The 22,508-nt window shown below is 39.1% G+C and overlaps 1 protein-coding gene and 1 pseudogene across 2 annotated transcripts in view; both read right to left on the bottom strand.

Annotated features, from left to right (window-relative positions):
* Nucleotides 1-747: 747 nt before the first annotated feature.
* LOC127227267 (general transcription factor IIE subunit 2-like) lies at nucleotides 748-1,598 on the bottom strand (annotated as a pseudogene).
* A 10,371-nt stretch (nucleotides 1,599-11,969) lies between these two features.
* Nucleotides 11,970-22,508, bottom strand: part of Ccdc80 (coiled-coil domain containing 80) — a 32,101-nt gene continuing 21,562 nt past the window's right edge. For both annotated transcript variants that reach the window (XM_051191540.1, XM_051191539.1), the window contains exons 4-8: nucleotides 21,562-21,698; nucleotides 19,932-20,080; nucleotides 15,942-16,045; nucleotides 13,425-13,505; nucleotides 11,970-12,468 (exon numbers count right to left, since the gene is read on the bottom strand). In XM_051191540.1, the coding sequence (XP_051047497.1) occupies nucleotides 12,122-12,468; nucleotides 13,425-13,505; nucleotides 15,942-16,045; nucleotides 19,932-20,080; nucleotides 21,562-21,698 (818 nt within the window). In that variant the 3' untranslated portion in view covers nucleotides 11,970-12,121. The remainder of the gene's footprint in view (nucleotides 12,469-13,424; nucleotides 13,506-15,941; nucleotides 16,046-19,931; nucleotides 20,081-21,561; nucleotides 21,699-22,508) is intronic.

The following is a 22,508-nucleotide window of genomic DNA, read 5'->3' as shown; positions in this document are numbered from 1 at the left end:
CAGAATGTGGCCCAAGCCCAAACGGATGTGACTAAAAACTCTGGCTGTGGTGTTCCAGTTGACATCAGAGAAAGTCCACTCCTCAGCTGTACAATTGTCTCTTTGGGAGCATTCTCTTCTAAAACGGAGGCAGGAATTGGATGGGGTGAAGAACGCATCGTGATGAAATCCATGTCCTGCCAAGTCATGCTGTGAAGTTTTGGTACTGGCAGTGAGGGCGACGATCGACAAAAACAGAATCAGGAGGGAAGCCCACTGTATCCATTCAGATGACGCCTATCCAAAGTGGAAATTTAATTTACTCAATCCCAAGAACTTTTAATGAAGAAAACATTTGATAAAAATCTCAGCGTGAAGTTTTACTTTTATTAACGTACATCCAAACAGTGTGAAGTGTAAACTTATTTTTTCCCAGACCATGTAGCCTAGGCTAGCCTTGAATTCACATTTTAGATTATACTAAATGAAAACTTACAGCAACGGTGGTGGTTTGAAAGAAAATGCCCCCCAAAGGGAATTTCATTATTAGGAGGTGTGGATTTGTTGGAGTAATTGTGGCCTTGTTGGAGCAAGTTCCAGGAACTGTTTCCCACTAGCCTGCTGGGTGACAAAGCTGTGTTCTGGAAACTGAACTACTCCTGTCCTCAGTCCCAAGGGGCAGACAGGAATGCAGAGTCTTCAGATCCCAAGCATAAGGAAAGACCTTGATAGTGTGTTTGCACTCTTGTTTGAGGATAAAAATGCTGCTTATTTGCCAGGAGTAATGTCCGAACAATCCTTCAGCACTCCAGCCAAGTGTTCATTGTGTGTCTTAAACCGTTGGTTCTTCTGTGAAGCAGGCTTTTTCCTTCTCTGAATAGAGGCTACTTTCTTTGGTCCAGATTCCTGCATGGAAGAAATACCCTGTCACTTGAGATACTCTTCAATTTTCTCCTCATCCATTGAATCCACAGTGACGATCCTTCGCAGTTTCTGGAGTACTTCATCCACAGAAAACTGACAGCTTTTATCATTGAAGAAATGGATATTCTTCTTATCAGGACGATTTACAAACAGTATCTGGTCCCCAAAAGCCTTGGATGCCTTTTGAGAATTAGGAAGCCCTCCTTCTATGTCCTCTAGCAGGATCCCTCCTAGCCTTCGCTCACCGTGGTTATCCAGAAGCCAGAGCAAGGCCTTCTTATTTTTCAGGTTGCACTTTGGCTTGAAGGCTTATTTCCCATATATATCTTCAATCTTGGGATTGTTGACTAAAGCCTCAGTCATTAGCCATTGTTTCTGCTTGAGTCCAATATCTAAGTGCTGTCTCTCTTCCAAAAATCTCTTCGGATGTTCTCCTTGATGCCATGTTTTCATGTAATTCATAATCTTAGCAAGAACACCAAACTTACATCCAGACCTTCCAGATAGTGCTTTCAACTTAAATGATCCATTGCTATGATATGCATTTTCTTTAGAGCCTGATGATCCTCCATGCTCTCCTTGGATGAGGCCGAGGGCAACACAGAAGGCTCAGGGGTAGAAAGAGCTCGTGGTTTTTTTTTTTTTTTTTTTTTTTTTTTTAACAGCCCTCTATCATTCAACAGGCTTGGATCCATAATACTCAGTGCCCACAGCCTGTGCTGCCTCTCTCAAATCAACTTTTTTTAAGCTTCTGTATGTGAAAGAACATGTTTTTCTTTTTTTTCTGTGTCTCACTTATTTTGCTCAATGTCTTCCAGATCCATTGATTTTACTGAAAATGATGGGATTTTTTTTTCTTTCTGTGTCTAAATTATATACATTATGTATAGATACAACATTCCTTTAAATATTTATCTGCTAATAGGCCGCTGGTTTTAGTCTCATATTTCAGCTACTGTTAATATTGCCACAGTGAGTACTGGAGAAATGTGCCTGATTTCTGTGTAGCTGGTCCATTTTTAGTTTTCCCAAGAACTTGCTTACTGTTTTTCCATAATGGCTGTCCTCATTTTCATTTGTACCTATAATGTGAATACTTTCCCTTTCCTTCACATCCTCACATATTCACCAATACATTTTGTGTTTTCTTTTGATAATGGCCATTCTGCTTTCAGTGAAATGGTATCGCATCATTAATTTGACAGCTCTTTCCCTCGTGGCTAAGAGTGTTGAGCAGTATTTAATGTACTTATTGCCATTTAAATTTCTTCTTTTGAAAAATGTTTGTTTGGGTCACTTCCTCAATTTTAGTTGTAATATGTATGTAATATGAAATGTGGATTTTTCTATGCATTTTTGTATGTGTGTACACAAGTTTAGGGGTATACATGCAAATGTGTGCACATGTATATAGAGGCCTGAGGCTGATCGCAGATATCTGTCTTTATTGCTGTCCACCTTATTCCTTGAGGCAGGGCATCTCAGTTGACCACAGGGCTCCTCAATATGGCTTCTATGGCTAGTCACCATGCTCCAAGGAGTCTGTCTTTGCCTTGGATTCTAGGAATCCAAATCCCTGTCCTCATGCTTGATGATTTCATAGCAAGCAGTAGAACTACTAAGCCATCTTCCATAACCTATTTCCCCATTTTTAAGTTGGATTATTTCTTTTTAGTGTTATTGTTTGAGACTTGGGCTTTGTTGTTTGTTTTGTTGTTAATGATGACTCTGATATATTCTGGATATTAATCCTTGGACAGGTGAGTAACTAGCTGGCAGACATTCTTCCCATTTACTCTCTTGGTTGTCTCCTTTGCTGCTCAAGACATAATTTGCTATAACCCTATGTGTATGCGATTTGTTTGGTTTCTTTTGTTTCTGGGTGTTTTGTTTTGGGGTGTGTGTGTGTGTGCCTTTTGGCCCTTATAATAAGAAAAACATTCTATGCCTATATTATAGTTTCAAAGTGTTTTCTTTTTTAGTAGTTAAAAAGTTTTAGATAAAATTCAATATTTCATCATTATAAAACACATGTATAGAATAAATTAGATATAGAGGGAGCATACCTCAGAATAATAAAGGAGGCACACATACACATGTATGTTCACACATACATCTGGCATCACATTAAGTAGGAAAAACCAGGAAGCATTTTCCGACATATCAGACATAACATTCAAATGTCTACTTTTAATGTCTGTATGCAGTATTAGACTGAAAAACTTGGGACTCTAAATCTTATAAAAATTGTAAAAAGAGAAGAATAAAAGCACACACAAGGAATAAGTAATATTATCTCATTTTGCAGATAATATGACATAATACATAGAAAGTCCAACAAACATATTGAGTAGGTGGTTAAATGGGAATAATGGAAAAGGAAGGATTGAATGGGTTCAGGGTTGGGAAGGCAGGGTAGAGGAAGGAATTCAGGACGGGATAAATAACATAAAAAAAAAAAAAACTTTCAAAGAAGTCATATGGAAACTTAAGACTGTAGAAGCATCCTAAAACCTATACATACACATAAATTCTTAAAAAATGTTCAAATGTAATTACTATATAATGAGACAACAATATTCCTATACCACAGGCTAACAAATAGTCCAGTGGCATGAAAATTTACAACCTTTGGATATATATATTTGAGACAGGGTTTCTCTGTGGCTTTGGAGCCTGTCCTGGAACTAGCTCTGTAGACCAGGCTTGTCTCAAACTCACAGAGATCTGCCTGCCTTTGCCTCCTCAGTGATAGGACTAAAGGTATGTGCTGCCACCATCATCACCACCCAGCCTTGGATTTTTTTTAAGTCTTCTGAAATGCTGATAGTTGATTTTATTTTCTGAAGTCCTAAAGAACACAAAAATATAAGAAAAAATATATTTAACACATCAAATAGTTTGTTGAATGTAGTATTCTTTAAGAAATACTCAACTTTGGGGCTGAACTATGTATGTCCTGATGGTTAGCAGAGGAGCTGAGTTTGGTTCCTAGCACTCTTATAAGGTGGCTCACAACTCTTACACCAGCTCCAAGGGATCAGTGCCCTCCATGGACACTTGTGGACACCTGTACTCATGCATGCACATACCCATAAACACACAATGCATATATATATGTATATGCATATATACATATATATATATATATATTTAAAACTACAACAAATCCTCAAAATGAAATACCCAACTTAGTAAATAAACAAATGTATTACCTATGAAAATTAGTTGAGAAAATCAGCCTTGGATATTTATAGTGGGTTTTTGGTTTTTAAGAAGGGAAGATCCTTTCTGGAAGTCTATTCCAGTGCCTTTGAATTCCCACCACAGACTTGATAATAGGACCTTATTGCTGAAGACACCCTGTAATTGAGTCACAGAACACGAAGGTATCAAACTTATATAGACCTAGAATCTTCCTCCAAGTTTTCATCCATTAGCTATCTATGCTACTAGATGGGTCTAGCAAGATATACCAGACTGGTGTAAGAGTGGCATGAATGTCATTGGAGTAATCTTTTATTCTTTTCTTTGGGGGGGGGCACCACCCAGCTCCCAAATGAATATACTGTGTATTGTTCTTACTTATGAATGCCCAGCCTTAGCTTGGCTTGTTTCTATCCAGATTTTCATAACTAAATTATCCTGTCTATATTTTGTCTCTGAGCTTTTACCTTTCTGTATACCTTTATTTACTTCTCACTTCATGGCTTTCTGTGTAGCTGGGCAGCTGGCCCCTGGAGTCCTCTTCCCCCACCTTTTCTCACTCCTTGATCTTCCCTTCCTGGATTTCTCCTCATATTCATTCTTTCTGCCTGCCAGACCTGTATATCCTTTCTCCTGCTTAGCTATTGGCTGTTCAGCTCTTTATTAGACTAATCAGGGGGTTCAGACAGGCAAAATAACACAGGTTCACAGAGTAAAACAAATGCAGCATAAAAGAATGTAGCACATCTTTTCATCAATAAACAAAAGCATAAACAAATGTAACACATCTTTCACTGATATTCCACAACAGTAATCAGCACTTTCTGATAGGAATTAAGGCCAGCCGCATAAGTTAACACCCACACCTATAATTGTTACCAAGGCAGGAACCTCTGGCTAGACAGGTCATTGACCTTAGAGGATAACATACTACAACCACTCTACTAAGTTGCCATAGTAGTAAGTTTATCAGTATATCCACAGATTAGTGTTACCAGTCAACCTTCATCAGTGAAGTTTCTTTTTATAGTAGATGTTGATTAACAAACCCACAACTGGTCAAGGTGCAGAGAATAAAAGACATGTAATGTTCAGCCTTAAATGAGATGTTTGTATCATAACACCTTCCTCCCTAGACTCGGGTATCATTGCAGAAGAGGTGACAGAAACATCACAAGAGGCAGGGTGCTGGATAACTACAAGGAAACACAGCAGGCAAGTTGCATATATGGCCTCACAGCATTTATGAGAGCATGCACAATATCTGCAAGCCCAAGTCAGAAAAAAACAAACATCAAGAGGAGAGGTGCTCACAGTCCCTAACATTAGCTAAGGAGCTACTGGTAAATGATAGCTTCTAGGAGAGGGAGAGCTAGCTTTACTTGTCATCTAAGTAGGTCAACTATACTTCAAAGAAAAGCCATGTTCAAGAGTACAAAAGTATCACAAACTGTCCCAGATGGGTAAGGAGGTGTAATAGTTACTTTTCTGTTGCTGTGATAGAATATCATGACCAAAGGCAATTTATGGAAGAGTTCATTTTATGGTTCTAGATGGATAAAAGTACGTGTTGCAAAATAACTTTTACACTGTGTGAAGACAGTGTGATTGGTTTAATAACAGAGAGATCTCAGAGAAGAAAAAGACACAGAGGGAGAAAGGCATGCAGGAGGAGAGGTAAAAGCCACAAGTCACATGGTAACATGTAGATGAATAGAAATGGGTTAATTTAAGTTATAAGAGCTAGTGTGAAAAGCCAAAGCTATAGGCCAAATTTTTCATAATAAATAGTAAGCCTCCATGTCATTTTTTGTGAGCTGAAGGCCCAAAGTAAAATCTGGCTACAACTCCATCCTGGCAGGGCAGTACAGTAGCAAGCATGGTGGCAGTTGTACAGAGATGAACGCTTACATCTTCAACCTCGAGTTTAAAGCAGAAAGAGGAACTGATAGAAGGGTCAAGACTGTAATTTCAAAGCCCATCACCGGTGACATATTTCCTCCAACAAGGTTACATTACCTAAACCTCCCCAGACGGTGCCACCAGCTGGACACTATGTATTCAAACACCCAAGCCTGTGAGGGAAATTCTCATTCAAACCATCAGTGTAGGGAAGAGAAAGTAGATCCCAGGGTCTTACTCTGCTTTTTTCTTCAGTCTTTTAAAATTTTCATTGTACAAGTTTTTCATTCCCTTTGTTAGAGTTTATTCCATGACATTTAATTGAGGGAGGGTGCTGTTGTAAATGGGATTGTTTCCTGACTTCTTCTTCATCTGTTTATCTTTGATATTTAGGAAAGCTACTGATTTGATATGTTAATTTTATAATCTGCCTTTTTGCTAAAGGCAGCAGTTTTCTGATGGAGTCTTGGTTCTGATGGAGTATTGGTTCATGTCTCCTACAAATTGGAATACTATGACTTCTTCCTTTCCTATCCATCTCCCTTGTATTTCCTTCTCTTGTCTCATCTCTCAATCTAGGACTTCAAACACAGTATGAAAAAAGACAGTTTGGTTCATCATAACTCTGTAGCCAGTGTTGGTTCAAACTTCTGGAGTCTGACCCTGAGTAGTTTATTTTAGGTATGTTTAAGCACAGCACTATTTGATGAAAACTTTTTCTGGTGATGATTAACTTAATCCTATGTGTACAACAAAGCATTCGTAAATCTCTTTGAAGAACAAAGTAAGCTAAATACAGATCAGATGTGACTACATTGAAAGGTTCGTAAGGTCCACAAAGATAGTTTCTATAGATTGAGGAGAACAAGTTTACAATAAAGGTCTAGGGGAGGAACCTGTACTGGAAAAGTCAAAGAACACAAATGACATCAGGCCATTAACTATGTCTGCTCCTAGCTTTGTGGGTGGATAGAGATATTATACCAGGGGTTCTCAACCTTCCTAATTCCACGACCCTTGTATATAGTTCCTCATGTTGTAGTGATTCCCAACCATAAAATTATTTCATTGCTACTTCATAATTACAATTTTTCTACTGTTACAAATCTTTTTATTTAAATTAGAAATAATCTTTTTTTATATATCTCCCTCCCAGTCTCCCATGCCCCCCACCAACCCTCATCTCATCCCTCTTCTGCTCCATAGATGAATCTTAACATAAGAATCTAATATGTGAGCCCACCAAAGGGTCATGACCCACAGGTCGAGAACCACTGATTACACATTCCTTTCTTCAAAGGAACAACCATGTGTGTTTAACATTCCAGGCTCCCATAGTGCTTTTCTGTGAGTACCAAGACAGCTGTGCCTCCTACATAGCCCTACATAACCACTATGAAAACAAACACTAAAGCTTTTCAATTTTTTAAAATAAACTACCATAGGATCAATTTGTGTCATACTGAAGGACTCTCACTTGGTTACAGAGATACCTAAACACCCATGCTTATTGCTGCATTGTTCACAGTGGCAAGCAAATGACACACAATGGGGTTTCATTCAGCTATAAAGAAAAATTCAATGAGGCCTGCAGGAAAATGAAGCAAACTAGAAGGTATTCTGTGAAGCTGCATGTATGAGGAAGTGATTATGAGTGTAGTATATGAAACTAGAAAGGAGGGGAAATGAAATGTGGAGGAGACGTGGTAAGGCAATATAGTATACATGAAATAAGAGAGGAAAGGAAGGAAGTGATGGGATGGATGGGTGGAACAGTGAAAGGAGAGGTCATGGGGGTTGGAAAAAGAGCAAGAGGAAAATTAGCAATTTCCTTTAAAAATATATAATGAAGTCCAATATTGTCTGTGATCATTAAAAAATAAAAATAAGGAATAAGAAGAAAGGTAAAAGCTTTCCTCTACAATGAAAATATACAAACATATGGGTTTGTGTGTATATAAATAAACCTACCTTTTCCCTGAAGGTGTGCTATTTTACCCTACTGCTTACATGTCTTTTTAACAGTTCCCTTATGTGTTCTGTGCACTCATATGCAAACAGAGCTTCACATTCCAATCAAGCCTGTTATTTCCCATAAAGTCATGCAGGAGGAAGACTATCCCTCACTTTGTCCCTCTTAGCTTGAATACTGACTGATGGTCTTGGAGCTGCCTCAAGGAGGAAGAGAAACTCTCTAGGAAAGGTCTGTAAAAGCTATAGAATTTTACATGGACGGGACAGTGGCTGTGTATTTTTCCTCTGTATTGACTGAAATCTGGCTTTAAGAGCCAGAACCACAAAGATGGGAGCAATACCTTCTACTGTATGTGAGGTGGCAGTTGGGTTTTACTTTGCTTACCTGGCTCGGAGTAAGCCCCTGCTTCAATAAAAAGTCTGTCAGGTGAAATGAAATGCCTCTATACAGCTCATTTCTATCGACAGCTATAAAGATGACTACTAGAATTTTCATTCCTTTTAGACTTACATTTTATAGCTTTTAATAGTTATTATGTGTGCACTTTTAATATTATACACAAAGTATTTTTAGAATTTAGGCTTAATATTTTGTATGTCTTATATGTAAGAATATTCTATCCTGCAAAGACTTTCCAATTTATATATTGCTTTTGTTTGTTTATAGTAATAGGGGTTAAAACAACCCCTAGGCATCCTGGGCAAATGCATAGCCAATGAGCCATATTCCAAGTCCTCCAAGTTTATGCATTTGAAAGTGCTCCCCAGACTTCATAGAATATACTCATATACGACTTTCCTTTAAAGTCAAAGGACAGAGTGCAGCAAGAAAAGGTGAATTCAGTCATTGAGGACTCAAGGGCATCATGTCCGTAGGCTTTCTAGGGTCCTTGTGGGATGCAGACTACACTCCTCCCACTATCTTCAGTTTGAACCACCAACATCTGTGTATCTTGACTTTAAAAAAGCTCAAAGCAAAAATTTCAAGTACAATGTTTTCTTTTGTTTTTAATTTTTTTTATTACAAATACTGAGTGGTGAGGTAGATAGGTCAGGGACACCTTGGAGGAATTAGTTCTCTCCTACAGTGTAGGTTCTGAGAATCAAACTCGGGTCATTGGGCTTGGCAACAGGCAGCACTCTAACCTGCTCAGTCATGTTGCCAGTCCCTAAGTAGAATTTTCAGTGTCTTCTTGCCCATCTAGTTGATTAGGCTTAATCTTAGGCCACTTGGAAAGTACCTAACCCTAGTAGTTTCAGACTGGAAACAACACATTATAAATTCTACAGGCTTTATCCTGGCCAAGAGTCAAAAACTAAGTATTCTGGTATTTCCAGAGATACAGGGCTTCGATGCTCCAATGATTGACCATGGCTTCGATTCTCTAACTTCAAGTATAACCTCCATATCCCCCATCCTCCATGTAGTGGTGTCTTTTGTCTTTGGCCTCAGTCCATGGCTCTTCATACCATGGACAATAAACTACAAGTATGTTAATTGTTGGGGAATATTATTTTCAGCTATGTGAGTTTTGTTTATGTTTCATTTGTTTAACTCCGTGAAGCTGTGTTACTGTACCTGCCCAAAACACCAGATTGTGTAATAAAGAGCTGAACAGCCAATAGCAAGGCAGGAGCAAGGATAGGCAGGGCTGGCAGAAAGAGAGTATAAATAGGAGAAATGAGGACAGAAGAATGGCCAGAGAAGAACGAGAGGAGGATGTCAGGGGCCAGCCACCTAGCCAGACATGGAGAAAGAAAGAAAGGAAGGAAGGAAGGAAGGAAGGAAGGAAGGAAGGAAGGAAGGAAGGAAGATAAATGCCGGGAGAGAAGAGGTGCATGGGTTAAGTTAAGAAAAGCTGACTAGAAACAAGCCAAGCTAAGGCTAGACATTCATAACTAAGTATAAGCCTCAGTGTGTGGTTCATTTGGGAGCTGGGTGGTGGGCTCCTCCAAATGCCTAAAGAGCCAAAGAGTTAAAAAAAAATCATTTCACTCATTTCAAGCAATAGTTAATTATTCCCAGCTGCCTCACTTCCCCAAGCTGTGGACAGTGAACAGGCACATATTTCTCAAAAAGAAAGATTAAGACTATTCCCCAGATGCAACCTTGATGACATACTCTTCAATGAACGCACTATTCTTTTGTGTTTAGTTCAGTAGAAGAGGAGGAGTGTTTGTAAATGAGCTAGTGCTAGTGCTGCCATCTTTCACAGATACCCAACAACTTCTTAAAGCTGAGCAAGATATGACATCCCCAGGGAAGCAGTACCCACACTGTGAGGATCCAAAATCCACTGACCATTGACCATGGTGATGATGGGGCCAATGGAAGACACCTGCTAAAACCTGAAGGAAAAAAAAATGCAATCATCTGGAATCACCAAACAGTTCCTCCTCGTTCCTCACTTGCTGCTGCTTCCTCTCCTCTCTTTCCATTGCTATACGTCCTGCCACAATTAGCAATGTCAGTGTAAGGAGAAAAGTCTTCCAGTTTTGTGTTCTGGACTCTGGCAGAGTATATAAAATAGCAAAAATTCTTTTGTACTAAGAGGGGTCTAACATTCAAGATACTATGATTAAGAATGGCAACGTTAAATCGTTACTTGTATAGTCCAAGACTTCCGGTCACTCCTGACTTGGTCTTCTCAAACATTTCTTGAACGGAGCCCACCCTTGTTCTCTTTTGTCTTCTGAAGGCAGCCCATGGTGAAAAGCAAGTCAAAAGAGCTATGCATGAAGCACCAAGCAAAACTAAGTTCATTTTGTAGCTGTGGTAGGAGTTAGCTCCCATAGGGAGTTAAAGGGCTCATGGTAAACTACAAGTTGATCTCAAAACCTGGGAACACACAGAGAATTGTTCGACTAGCAGCTGGTAGACCCAGCCAAGGCAGAATGCTGGCAAACTAAGCAAAGGTTAAAGGAGAATGAACAGAGGTGGTTGAAGCTCACGATACTCCCCTGTCTGGACAAATGGTGCACCATCATTTTCCAGATCAACACAGCAAGTGAGCTCCCATTGGCTCAGCCACAGTATGATCAGGCTTTGTCTAGTTTCTGCCCCAAGACCTTTAAAAAGCCCTTGCACACAGCTCAACCTTTTTTAAACAACAAAATTTATTTCTCAAAGTGAATTTTCAGAGTTGCCATTAACAGTATCCCATGAAGCCAAAGCACTTTTCTGTCTGGGGACTCCTCCCACTCTTGGGAATCCTCCTCACTTTTTCAAAATAAACATGTTTTCATTTTACTCCTTTCCGTAAATTTAGGGGGTGACTCTGATGGCCATATGGTACCTTTGTCCCGTAGGCTAAGGCCAACAGAGCCAAGAAAGGCTTCAGTCATGCTCAGAAAAATCAGTCAAGACAGAACCTTTACATTTAGTATTTTACCACCAAAGCTGAAATGTTCTTAAATGTCACTGAGTTAGACAGGAATTTAGAAATTGTTTTTTTATAACAAACATTGGTTTATAGTTGATGGCCAATATCATTACTCTGGTGCTACCAGGTTACATAAAAGAATTTCATATGGCAAAGAACTACTGTAAATATTGTTAGGCTGACATTTGAAGCCAGACTGGTGACTCATATCTTTAATCCCAACATTTGGGAGAGAGAGGCAAGTAGACCTTGTGAGTTTGAGGCCAGCCTGATCTACATGTGAGTTCTAGATCAGTCAGAGCTATACAGAGAGACCCCCATCTCAAAAAAAGGGGGCCATCTGTTGTCTTCTGTCTCTATCTAGATGTCTTCTGAAAACATATGTACTGTGCTATTTATTCTCTTTAACAAAGTTTTCAGTTGCAAATTGATATAAAATGATGAAAAATATATAAATGCTTTATAGAAATTTGCACATAAAATAATATCTATTATAAGAAAAGAGAGATACTACCTATTTTTTAGTACAATTATTTAGCACCAGGTTTCCCTCTCTCAAGTTAGAGAATTCTTTTAAATGTCTCAATAACAACTCATGAGTAAGGGAAAGTTGACTATTTCTTTAATCTTAGAACACAGAAAGAAAAGGACAGGCAATGTAGAGTATAGAGGACTTCCCTCATGTAGCTGGCCACACACAGCTCTAGCAGATGAAGAGGAAACTGGATGGGAATAGGATTACATATTTCTGTTCAGTAGGGGTATCCATGGTGGTAACTTTCATGATGACGGTAGTCATCTTGGTAGCCATCCTGATAGCCTTGGTGGTAATTATGGTAACCGTATCCTGCATACTCATCTTCTGGGCAGCGCATCCCCAGTGACTGCTGAATGGCCATTTCCTGTCTCCGAAGTTGCATGGAATCAATTAAGTCATACACGATGACCATCGACCACATAGGAGAAGGATACCAAGATTTAACATTCCCATCTTTTCCAACTAGAAGCATGGAGAAGTACTCTGGGCTCACTTGGAAATAGTTGCGAATGTCTTTCACCAAGTGGGCTGGTACATCTTCTCGCTCAACAGCGGAGCTCCCTGGAATAGTATTGGAATGGTTGTTAGTGGATTAAAGAGTCAAGAGTTCATAAACATAACACAGCAAGAGGAAATCAGCATGAGAGCAAAAGACCCATGAACCTTTCTCTTTAGCTCAAGAACAGTTTTCTGCTGGAAACATCCAACTAAAGTTCTACACTATGCTGTGCAAGGGTGTTAGTCTAAAACTACGATACACGTGGCATCTCTTTTGAGAATATTGCCAAATGCAGAACCCATGCCTTAATTTAATTCCCCAACATCAACGTCTTTACAACCTGTTAGTGACAAACAATGATGTTTTTATTTCTAGGCATGTTTCCAATTAGCTTACTTCTTTACATTCCAGTTTTCCTTTCAAGGGACAATGGAAAGCTTGTTTTGTTGTCCAGGGTGAAAAATACCAGTCATACTGAGAACCAATGACTGAATCTAAACTATTAGTATGCGTGTAAAGAAAGAAGAGGAGAGGGCAACTGAGGCTGGAGGGGGCTGGGGTCTGCTCTGGCGCGCTCAACTATTTCACACAGTAGCATTTTGTTTCAATAGGAGGAAGGAGTGGGTCTGCTTTCTGCAACCTCCAGTCTGTAGTCAGTTTATACAGCTTCTTTGAGCCTTTTATTGCATTTCCTTCTCTCTTGAAAGGAAATTAAGTTGATACAACCTCATAAAAACAATCATGAGATTAAGTGATAGAACATGAAATACAGTGAAAACCTTAAAGCTTCTTATAGATGAAAAGCATGATTTTGATTTTGAAAATAGATACTTTTTAACTGTTTAAATAAACTGTGTCAAAACCAGGATGAGTCCTTAGACCAGCCTCAGCCCCACACACAAGCAAGTCCGTGCACACACACTGTTCTTTAAAGTATACGTACTGCTTGAATATACCTTAACATAATTTAATTAGACTTAATACTAATTCATAATGTTTTAAAATAATAAAACATTACCATTAATTGGGAACAGTTCTAGGACGCCTCCAACTTCCTCTCCGACTCCCAAAAGCTTCAGAAGGGTTATGTGCCTCAAACCTGACACAAGAGAAGACAGGCACACAATCAGATCATCGGAAAACATCTTTCACTTTCCAAAACCTGACAACGGGTGATTTTTCAAGTCAATTAAAATTTGAATAGGATACAGAACATAAAAAGCCAAGTAGAATAATCTGTTTTTGATGTTTCCAAAAGATAGGAAATACTTTTAAAACTGAAAAGGATTAGAAAGACTCAGGTGGTTTTTGTGTGTGAGGAGGGTGGACTGAAACAGAAGAATTTGCTCTTAAAATGACTCCTACTATAAAATACCAAAATATGAAACTACTGATAACAAAATACTAAAGTACCTAAATGAGTTAGGCACAATGATAGATATTCTGAAAAACAAAACAAAACAAAGGAAAACAAAAAACCCAAAAAAACCTTAAGGCTGAAGTTTTCACACCTGTTATGGATAATTTCCCCTCACAGAGAAAAAGCACACAAAGCACGTGAGTGATTTTTAAAGGCTCAGTCACAGGATAGATGCTGCTGCACTTCACTGGCAGGATTCTACTCAAGCAGAGGGTCCCCAGGGGAAGCCCAGGCAAGCACAGCTTGCCTCCCATCTTCAGCTAAGGTTTCAGCATGGGAGGGAAGGTCATGCCTTGATAGCTTGTTGGAATTCTTTTGAAGATGAAAAGCATGTGAAGGGATTCAGAAAGAATCTCGCAGGGGTAAAAGCTTGGGGCTAGTGATAAGATCAGTGGCGTTTGTTGCCCAGGGAGAAAATTAACCTCTTCTATGTGGGAGGGCTCCTGTAAGAAGGCCACTAAAATCATGGCAAAATGCTATTTCCCACAGTTTTGTTTTGTTTTCCACTATTTCCCACAGTTTTGTTTTGTTTTCCACCTTTATCTTTTCCCAGAAAGGTGAAGCATTTTATTCCAAACACCAGTGAGTCATAGTTTCAGAAGGGAAGGTCATGAATTTAATCTGAATTTAATGACTCCTGGAAAGCATGGTTTGTTCACATTTCCTTCTGGTAACAAAAAAGCTTTGCTTACACTCATGTGGCACAGGCTTTCTGTGTCAGAATTAAAACAAACGAATGAACAAACAAACCTCTTAGTTGTTGAAAAGCATCTATAAAAAAAGCCATGATTTTATTTGTCATCATTGTTTTTCGACGTGGGTGGCACAATACAACTCAGGCTGGCCTGGAACTCACAGAACCCTGGGCTGAGATTATAGATTTGTGACACCAAAGGGGGATGTGTTTTGATTTACATTTGTACTGTGATGAATCCATGGTTCCTCTAAGAATACCTTTCATGATTAGCACCATCGATGACTCCAAAGAGTTTTAAATACAACTCAAAGTATTGACACAATCAGATGTTCTGTGCTGATAGTTGTAAATTATTATCCTTGATCAACAGAGGATAAGTGAGAAGTTCTTGAATTGTCTTACCATTTGGAGGTTGCTTTCTGCCTTCTTTTGAGTGACTTCACATCTTACAATCTTATAATTTAGAGGCCCTGAGTCATACCACAGAACCGGGTCTTGATAAATCTTCACAAAACTTATGAAGACACTTCCTTCAAAAATCAAGTACAGTTTTATAGCTGCACCATGATTATAGACATCATGATTCTTCCCTTTGGAAGAATCAAATGGTCTTGTAATGTTATAATAATGAATTTTTAAATCAGTGACCAGAAACCAACCCTCTGTACTTCTAATGACTCAAGGTGCTCTCTTCACAGCTGCACAACTCATGGATGTCAGCTGGGACATTGACACTATTGACTTCACCATCATTCCATTCCATATTAAACCTAGAAATAAGTTTTATGTGCTGTGCATGTTTCTGTGGCCACATTAAAAATGACACTTGTGCTTTCAGTTTCCTATTGTTTAGTAAGTTGGGTGCCATATTATTTTTCAAAATATTGAGGTATTTGCAACAAAGAATTTTTTTTCTTTTTGACTTAATAAGGTTCACAACCAGTCACAGTGACACACACTCATAGCTCCAGCACACTGGAGGATAAGGCAGGAGGATCTGAAATTACACAATGATATTCTATCTCAAAAAAAAATTCTGTTGCATTAATTCTCAGAACAAGATCAATTTATGGAGAAGCATCCAATGTTAGTAGCCAGTACCCAGGTATCAGATAAATGATGATGCTTGCATTTCATCATCTTGAGAGGTGTTTAAAAAGAAATAAAAAAATAATTAAAAGTAAAGCAGTAGATACTTGCAAATGCTTCAGTGTAGAATGTGAAAGGAAAAAGGTGAGGAGCCCTCTAGTTGATTAAAACAGTGCTTTGAAAACAGCTTCCCATTGAATAAATAGAATGTGTGTCAGGAATCTACACCTGGATTGGGGTATATTTAGATGAGCTAAGGCTCTGTGTTTCATTTTAGAATCATCCAGAAAATGGTATGGGAAAGCAGAAATGAGGTGCCTCCTACTCACCAAAATTGCATGCTTGACCACTGAGGGCAGAGAGCTGTTGTGAATAGGCCCAGTCTTCATCATTAGGGGCAGAGATCACCAACAACCGCCTCCTCCATCGGAACCTGGAAAAGATGCACTGCTTCAGAAAACAGAGGCCAGTGTAAGAAAGCAGAGCAACATTGGCTGCTGGGTTTTTCCATTCCCAGAATAAAAATCCCCCGCCCATAGAACTTTCCCACAGTTCCTGAAAGCCGCTAGACTGCATTGCCACATATTGACATTTTTTTCTGTTGTGATTTCAGTATGCCTGCATGATGTGTTGAGTCATGGTCACCGTGCTTGGTGAGGTCACTTAGGGTAAAGTGAAGCTCTCAGTTATAATGAAGAACTATTCAGAATTGTAAGGGACGCAGAAAAACCAAGACTAGGAAGGGAGCTGAAGACAACTGAAGTCCCAACAGAGTTCCCTCTGGAGTTCAGCAGGCATTGGGAGATGAGAATTCAAACAAGAAAAGGCTAGAAAAAGACTGTTAAGTTTTAAGTGGATGATAATGGCAACAAGAAGGAAAATGGAAAGCCACTGAAAGAGTTAGAGGGTTTCAGAAGAAATTAAGCCTGTGTTCTTTCCTTAGTAGCCAGTTGTAATTCTAGAGGCAAATGTGAGCTCTGATCCTTATGTAATTATCATAAATAAAACTCAATGCAACTGCACCTATGAAGTGGAAAGCCACGGGATTTTGGCAAACCCAGCCTCTAGTGTTAATACTGCTGTCATGTTCTCTTATTGTGGAAACTTGAATTCAAGATTGTCATCACTACTTTTTGGATGTCTTAGAGCATGCCACTCAGTTGAATGCAGTCTCACTTTCCCTTATTCCAGGAATTGAAAATACCAGTGTCTATTTCAAAAGGGTGTTACAAAATTTAATTCCAAAACCCATCAGTATGTTATCCAGATGATGGAATCGATCTGGGAAGTCGTGTCCTCATTTGCAGTTCCCAAGGTTAAACACACATTGGACATTATCACCATGCCACATGGCAACCTATTTGACTCTTGTGTCAGGGTGCCACTTTAAAGCTCACTGTCACTACACAGTAAGTGTTCCTCACTAAGGCTCAAGAAGGCAAGCTTTATTTTCCCCAGTTGATGAATGATGAGAGAGACATAAAGAAGTAAGTGGTTTGTACAACCAGTAAATCTAAGGTGGTACCAAAATATGGGCTTAAGGATGCTGATGCTTTAGCCATGCTCTCTGGGTCTCTATTGTGTTGTGAAAGACGTGCAGTATGCTTCCAAGGCAAAGCCGGGTGGAATTGTCTCAAACTGAAAAGGGGGCGTTGATTTCTGCCTCAGATGCAGGGAGCCAGCGGGTATTAACAATCCCTGAGCACATGGTTTCTCTCCCTATGCCCTATTTGCCTTCAGACTGAACAGAGAGTTTTCAGCCCCAAAGAAAATGGCTTCTTGGAGGGAACAGTGTTTTTGGTGAATGAGGGAAAATAATAGTCTAATGAAATACAAGCTCTGAATGGATGTCTGTCTCCCAAGACTTGCCAAGAATTGCTTGCTATGACATTACATTCACTTCCTCTGCTTGTTTTTCTTCAAAGGAAAAGAAAAATAAGTCTCCACTGAGGATAAGGAGATGAGTGTTTTGGCACAAATCAAGGGAAAGGAGCATATGAGATGGTCCAGAGGTTCCTGAGAAAGGGAATGATGGGAGGCTGCTGGGTCACAAACATGGTTGGTCTCTGGATTTCCCTGCTTCCTTAGGAGGAGTGCCAGGCCAGAGCTGGCCCCCAGCCAGGATCTAACCAGGCCAGCCTCTCTGGCCTACATGGAGCCGTTGAGTTATTTTAGTGAGGTCTGTTTCAACTTGTTTACCTGTATGTTCCACTGAATGAGGTTTTGATGGGAGAGGGATGAGACACCCTGTCTCAGACACAACTCAGAGCACAGTGCTTCCCATAAGAAACGATTGAACGTTCCACACAGGGGTTCAAGGCCCCAGCTCAAGGCACTGAAGGAAATAATGTTCAAGGTCTATCTGTGACAAGACTTGTGACTTTGCTTAGGTCCCCATCTGGGGCAAATTGTTCTTCTGTCACTTTAGTTCCTCAGTCAATGAAACCCTACAAGGTCTGTGTATGTTTGCTTCCTTTTAACTGGCATACCAAATTAGTGTGCATTTGCCCACTTGGTGAGGCTTCTGTCTCAGGGACGGGTAATTATAGCATAAAACACAGTGCTAAAGACCAGACCGGCTTCAGGGTCTGGTCAGCTGAAACCAGGCTGTGCCATCTCATCAACAAGTCAGCAAATTTAAGGAAAATTACCATTTGGGGACTGGCTTAGTCACAGAACTCTTTCTCTTTTCCTTTCTTTCCTTTCCAGTTTCAGGGATTTCTCTTTTTCTCTTTTCTCTTTGCCTGAGATTCAATGAACAGTCTACTGAGTTTCTTTTGCCAACAAAGTATGATATAGGGCCTAACCAACATACCTTTAGTATTCAGTTGCCCTTTCACAATGATTTTAAGAACAAGAATATTTATTATTATCATTTTGTAAATTCAAAAACTGAAGCCTGAGTCAGTTAAAAATATCAGCTCAATATCTCACGATCAATGAGTAAGGAAAAAAAAGGCAGAATTCCAACACAGGACCATCTTATTCCTGCCTTTGATTAGTACATTATTCTCCTTAAAATTTTAAGATAATAAAAATTTTAAGATAATATCTTATTAATTTTTTGAGTATTTCATATCATATATTTTGATCATATTCTCTACCCTCCAACTCCCCCAAATTTGCCCTCAAACATACATACATACATACACACACACACACATACATGGTCTTGTAAACTTTAAAAGAATCTGGACTAATGACAAACTTGCAATTACAAATGTGTAACTGAATAATTAGGAATTATAGCCCAAGTTGAAATCTAAGTGAACACAATTGTGTGTGGGTAGAGGCGGATTTGAAAATATTCAAACACATGAACGTATGGGCAATAGTGAAGTTCTTGGTACCAACACAGATGAGTGTTACAGCAACTCCGGATGGAGGAAGGCCCCTGCTGCCATTATTTTCATTTTATATAGGGAAAGTTTTTAAGGCAGCTTAGCTGAGATGCACAGAGTCAACACAATGGATGTGTTGCAGGCTGAATCCTCATAGGAATCATGAGTTGGACCTTCTTAGATGAAATGCTATGCCCTAAGAGCCCCGAGTCTCCTGAGTCTGCAAGAATTCAAGCTATTCACTTATTAATCATTGAATCTTAAGAACCCGACTAATATGAGGCAGTGTGTAAAGATTCAGCCCATGTGACACACATTTAACACTGATGTTTGCTTCATTTCTGGAAACCCTCAACCATGAAGTTCAATTGGGGTGGTATTATATTGAGGTCTCTGATTTTCATTGTTGTGAGTGTATTTTTCAATTTTGTCTCACTTGGGGCCTCAAAGGCCCTGTGAAAGGCATGAAGCAAAAAAGAAACTGCCATTTTGCTTTTTTTTACTCTCGTCTCTGGGGAATGCACCCATATTCCCCAGAGAATGCTGGAGCTGGGTCAAGAGAAGTCCTACTGTTAGGGTCTTGGTGTGAGGATTTACTGTTTTGGTGTAAGGAGGTAGAAAATCAATGTATCAAATCCCATTTGGAAATGGAAGTAGACTCATGTAAAGCACAATGTCATCATCACAGCTTCTTATATTCACTGCATGAAGCAATCCTTGTGGGAGTTCTGAATTCTATGCTCTGTATTAAATAAACAAACCGAAGAGACTCATCCAATATCACTACATCAACTCGTATAGTTGTAGTCTTACAACCAGACCCTGTTCCAGACATACATGACTAAGCCCAGCAGACAGGGCACCTGGAAACATGAATACTCTCCTCCCGTAAGCACACGAAAAACGTGTTTCTTTGGTTCTGAGTCCATTCCAGGTAAAATTGCTCTAGCCTCTCCTGGGAACACAAAGATCATGTACCTGGATAGGAAATTCTCCAGGGACTGTTTCTTGTCCTCCTTGCAGGTAATGCCTTCCTTCTTCTGCTTCTCCATGTCTTTGACTCGGGATTGGAAAGTATCGATCAGGTCAAACACAGACTTCATTGCTATTGGCACCTCATAGTATTGCTGTTTGAGAAATCATAAGGTATTTATAATTTGCACCTTCCAGCAAGGTATGGGGAAATCTCTTGATTTGGAGTCTAGAAGGTTTAATAGTTTCTAAATGCTCTTTTGCAAGAGTACTCTCATAATTGCTTGAAATTAGGACTCCGGAAAGCAATTGGCATATTTATAAAGAATTGTTCTTGCCTTCTTTTACTAAAATCAAGTCATATCTTCCTTACCATACAAACGCTACATTCACTTGTATATGTTTCCACATGAATCTTCTCTAATCTGGTTCTTGTTTATGACACAACCAGGGAAGTGAGGAACAGTATACTAATATAGAGAAGCAAATGACATGCATGCTAGAGATTTTAACTTGACTTTCCCATCCAATCCTGTTTTATTGAGTCATTTAACATTAAGCCATGTTTGGTCACATGTTCTCAGAAACATGTTGGGATCCAACTTAAAGACAATGGAATGCATTTCCTTGGATTCCAGTTACCCATACTTTTAAAAGTCACCTGATGTGGATATGGGCCTTGCTGAGCAAAACAAATATGAGGGACTATCTGAGTGTGGTTTGCAATTTTGCCACAATGGGGTTTCATTTTACATATCATCTAGTCCAACTTCTCCTGTGGGAGATGAAGCAACACTTGTGCAAAACATAGTAATGGAGTAATTTCTCCCCCAAACCACAAAAACACTGCAGGTCAAGTCCTCTGTTCTGATAGTACAGACAACACCCCTTCCCCCAAAGAACTTATTATAATGTCAGCATCCTAGAATGATGAAGACAATGGGATCTGTAGCTAGCCTCTGTGGGGATGAAATCTCATTCTAGTTGGATCAACTTGAACAAGCCACTTACCCATTCTGGGACTATATTTTTCCCTCTCTATGAAATGAGAAAGATACTGGTATTTATTTTATATCTATAAGACAAGGGTTACTTAGGTTTGAGCAAGGTGCTTGGTGCAAGGAAAGCTAGATATTTTGTCATTATTATGATATAGCTCAGTTTTTGATGGGTTAAAAATGTTGTTCCTTTAGAAAGAAAGTATATGGAAAATCCTTGCAGTCTTTTATTTATTTATTTAAATCATCAACCAGAACTTTCCATAATGGTACTTATGGTAAGTGCAGGTTTCTTGAAGGAAGAAATTCCTCCTTCTCTTTTATTTATAGGGATTGGTTCACCACATCATTTAACTAGTGTCTGATAAATCCACAGCTGTGGTGTGAAAGAAGGGTTCAGTCTGAGTCATGTACCTGGGCTAAGTTCAGCTCAACCCAGTCTTTTCCTGAAGACATCATTTCTGAATGCAAATTCATAAGACAACTGAAATACTAGGGCCATTTCAAAACCTTACTATAACGACATAGTGTGTTCTGAGTTATATATATATATATATATACACACATTGCACTCATTAACCACATTTTTATTTGTATTCCAAGGAATTACACCACATTACTCACAACCAAACCTGTACCTTCACTCTCAGATCCACATCTGTCAGCACCATGAAGAAGTCATTGTAGGTCATTCCATACTCTTTCCTTAGCTCACCAATGAGATGTTGGTCTACCAGATCCTCATCATCCACCACACGCATGGGTTTCTCATTATCTTAAAGCAAACAAAATGTGAATAATATTGAGTATGGAAAAACAGAAAATATCCAACTCAAGCCAGATAATGTTGCGCATGTATACATATATATGTATATACATATACATATATATATATATATATGAACAATGATACAATAACTTAAATCCAATACTACAGTGACTTAAATCCAATTAAAGCAGTTATATAGTGAATTGTTAGACAAAAAGCAACCAAAGGAATACACAAAATAGTATTGAAAACCACTTCTCTAAAAATGGCAAACTCGCCCACCCTGTTCATGTGAATCGGAAGTGTTAGCTTTAAGGCTGCCTGGCATTCCTAGAAAACTGTCCATTCTGCCAGGGTATGAGTCCCTACCTAAATTGCCAGGAAACTAGACCAGACATGTTTGTTAAGGTTCACTTCCACTATAGATAATTCTGAGTCTGAAGCCTGTGTCTGTTCCTGTTTTAGCATATAATTAACTTTGGAGTTCAGTAAACATGCACCATAGAGAAAAATAGTGTATGCCCCAAACTAGTCCCAGGTTCCTTTTGACTCCAGACAAAGTTAAACACTTCACTACACAAATTTCTCAAATGAACACAATCTCAAGCAAAATTTAAGAGTTTCTGGAAGATTAAGCACTATGCAAGTTTTTGATCAAAGAAACCATTATAATTCAGAATAGTTCCTGAGTAAATGAGAAACACAAAAATCAATGTCTTACTTAGTTGGGGCTTCTATTTCTGTGATAAAAACATTGTGACCAAAAGCAGCTTGGGGAGGAAAGGGTCAGTTTCAGCTCACAGTTCCATAGCACAG

Source organism: Phodopus roborovskii, unplaced genomic scaffold (genome assembly GCF_943737965.1).
Source record: "Phodopus roborovskii unplaced genomic scaffold, PHOROB, whole genome shotgun sequence".
In the NCBI taxonomy this organism is placed as follows: Eukaryota; Metazoa; Chordata; class Mammalia; order Rodentia; family Cricetidae; genus Phodopus; species Phodopus roborovskii.
Note: the sequence above shows the minus strand (reverse complement) of the source record. Positions and strands in the feature narration are given on the sequence as shown.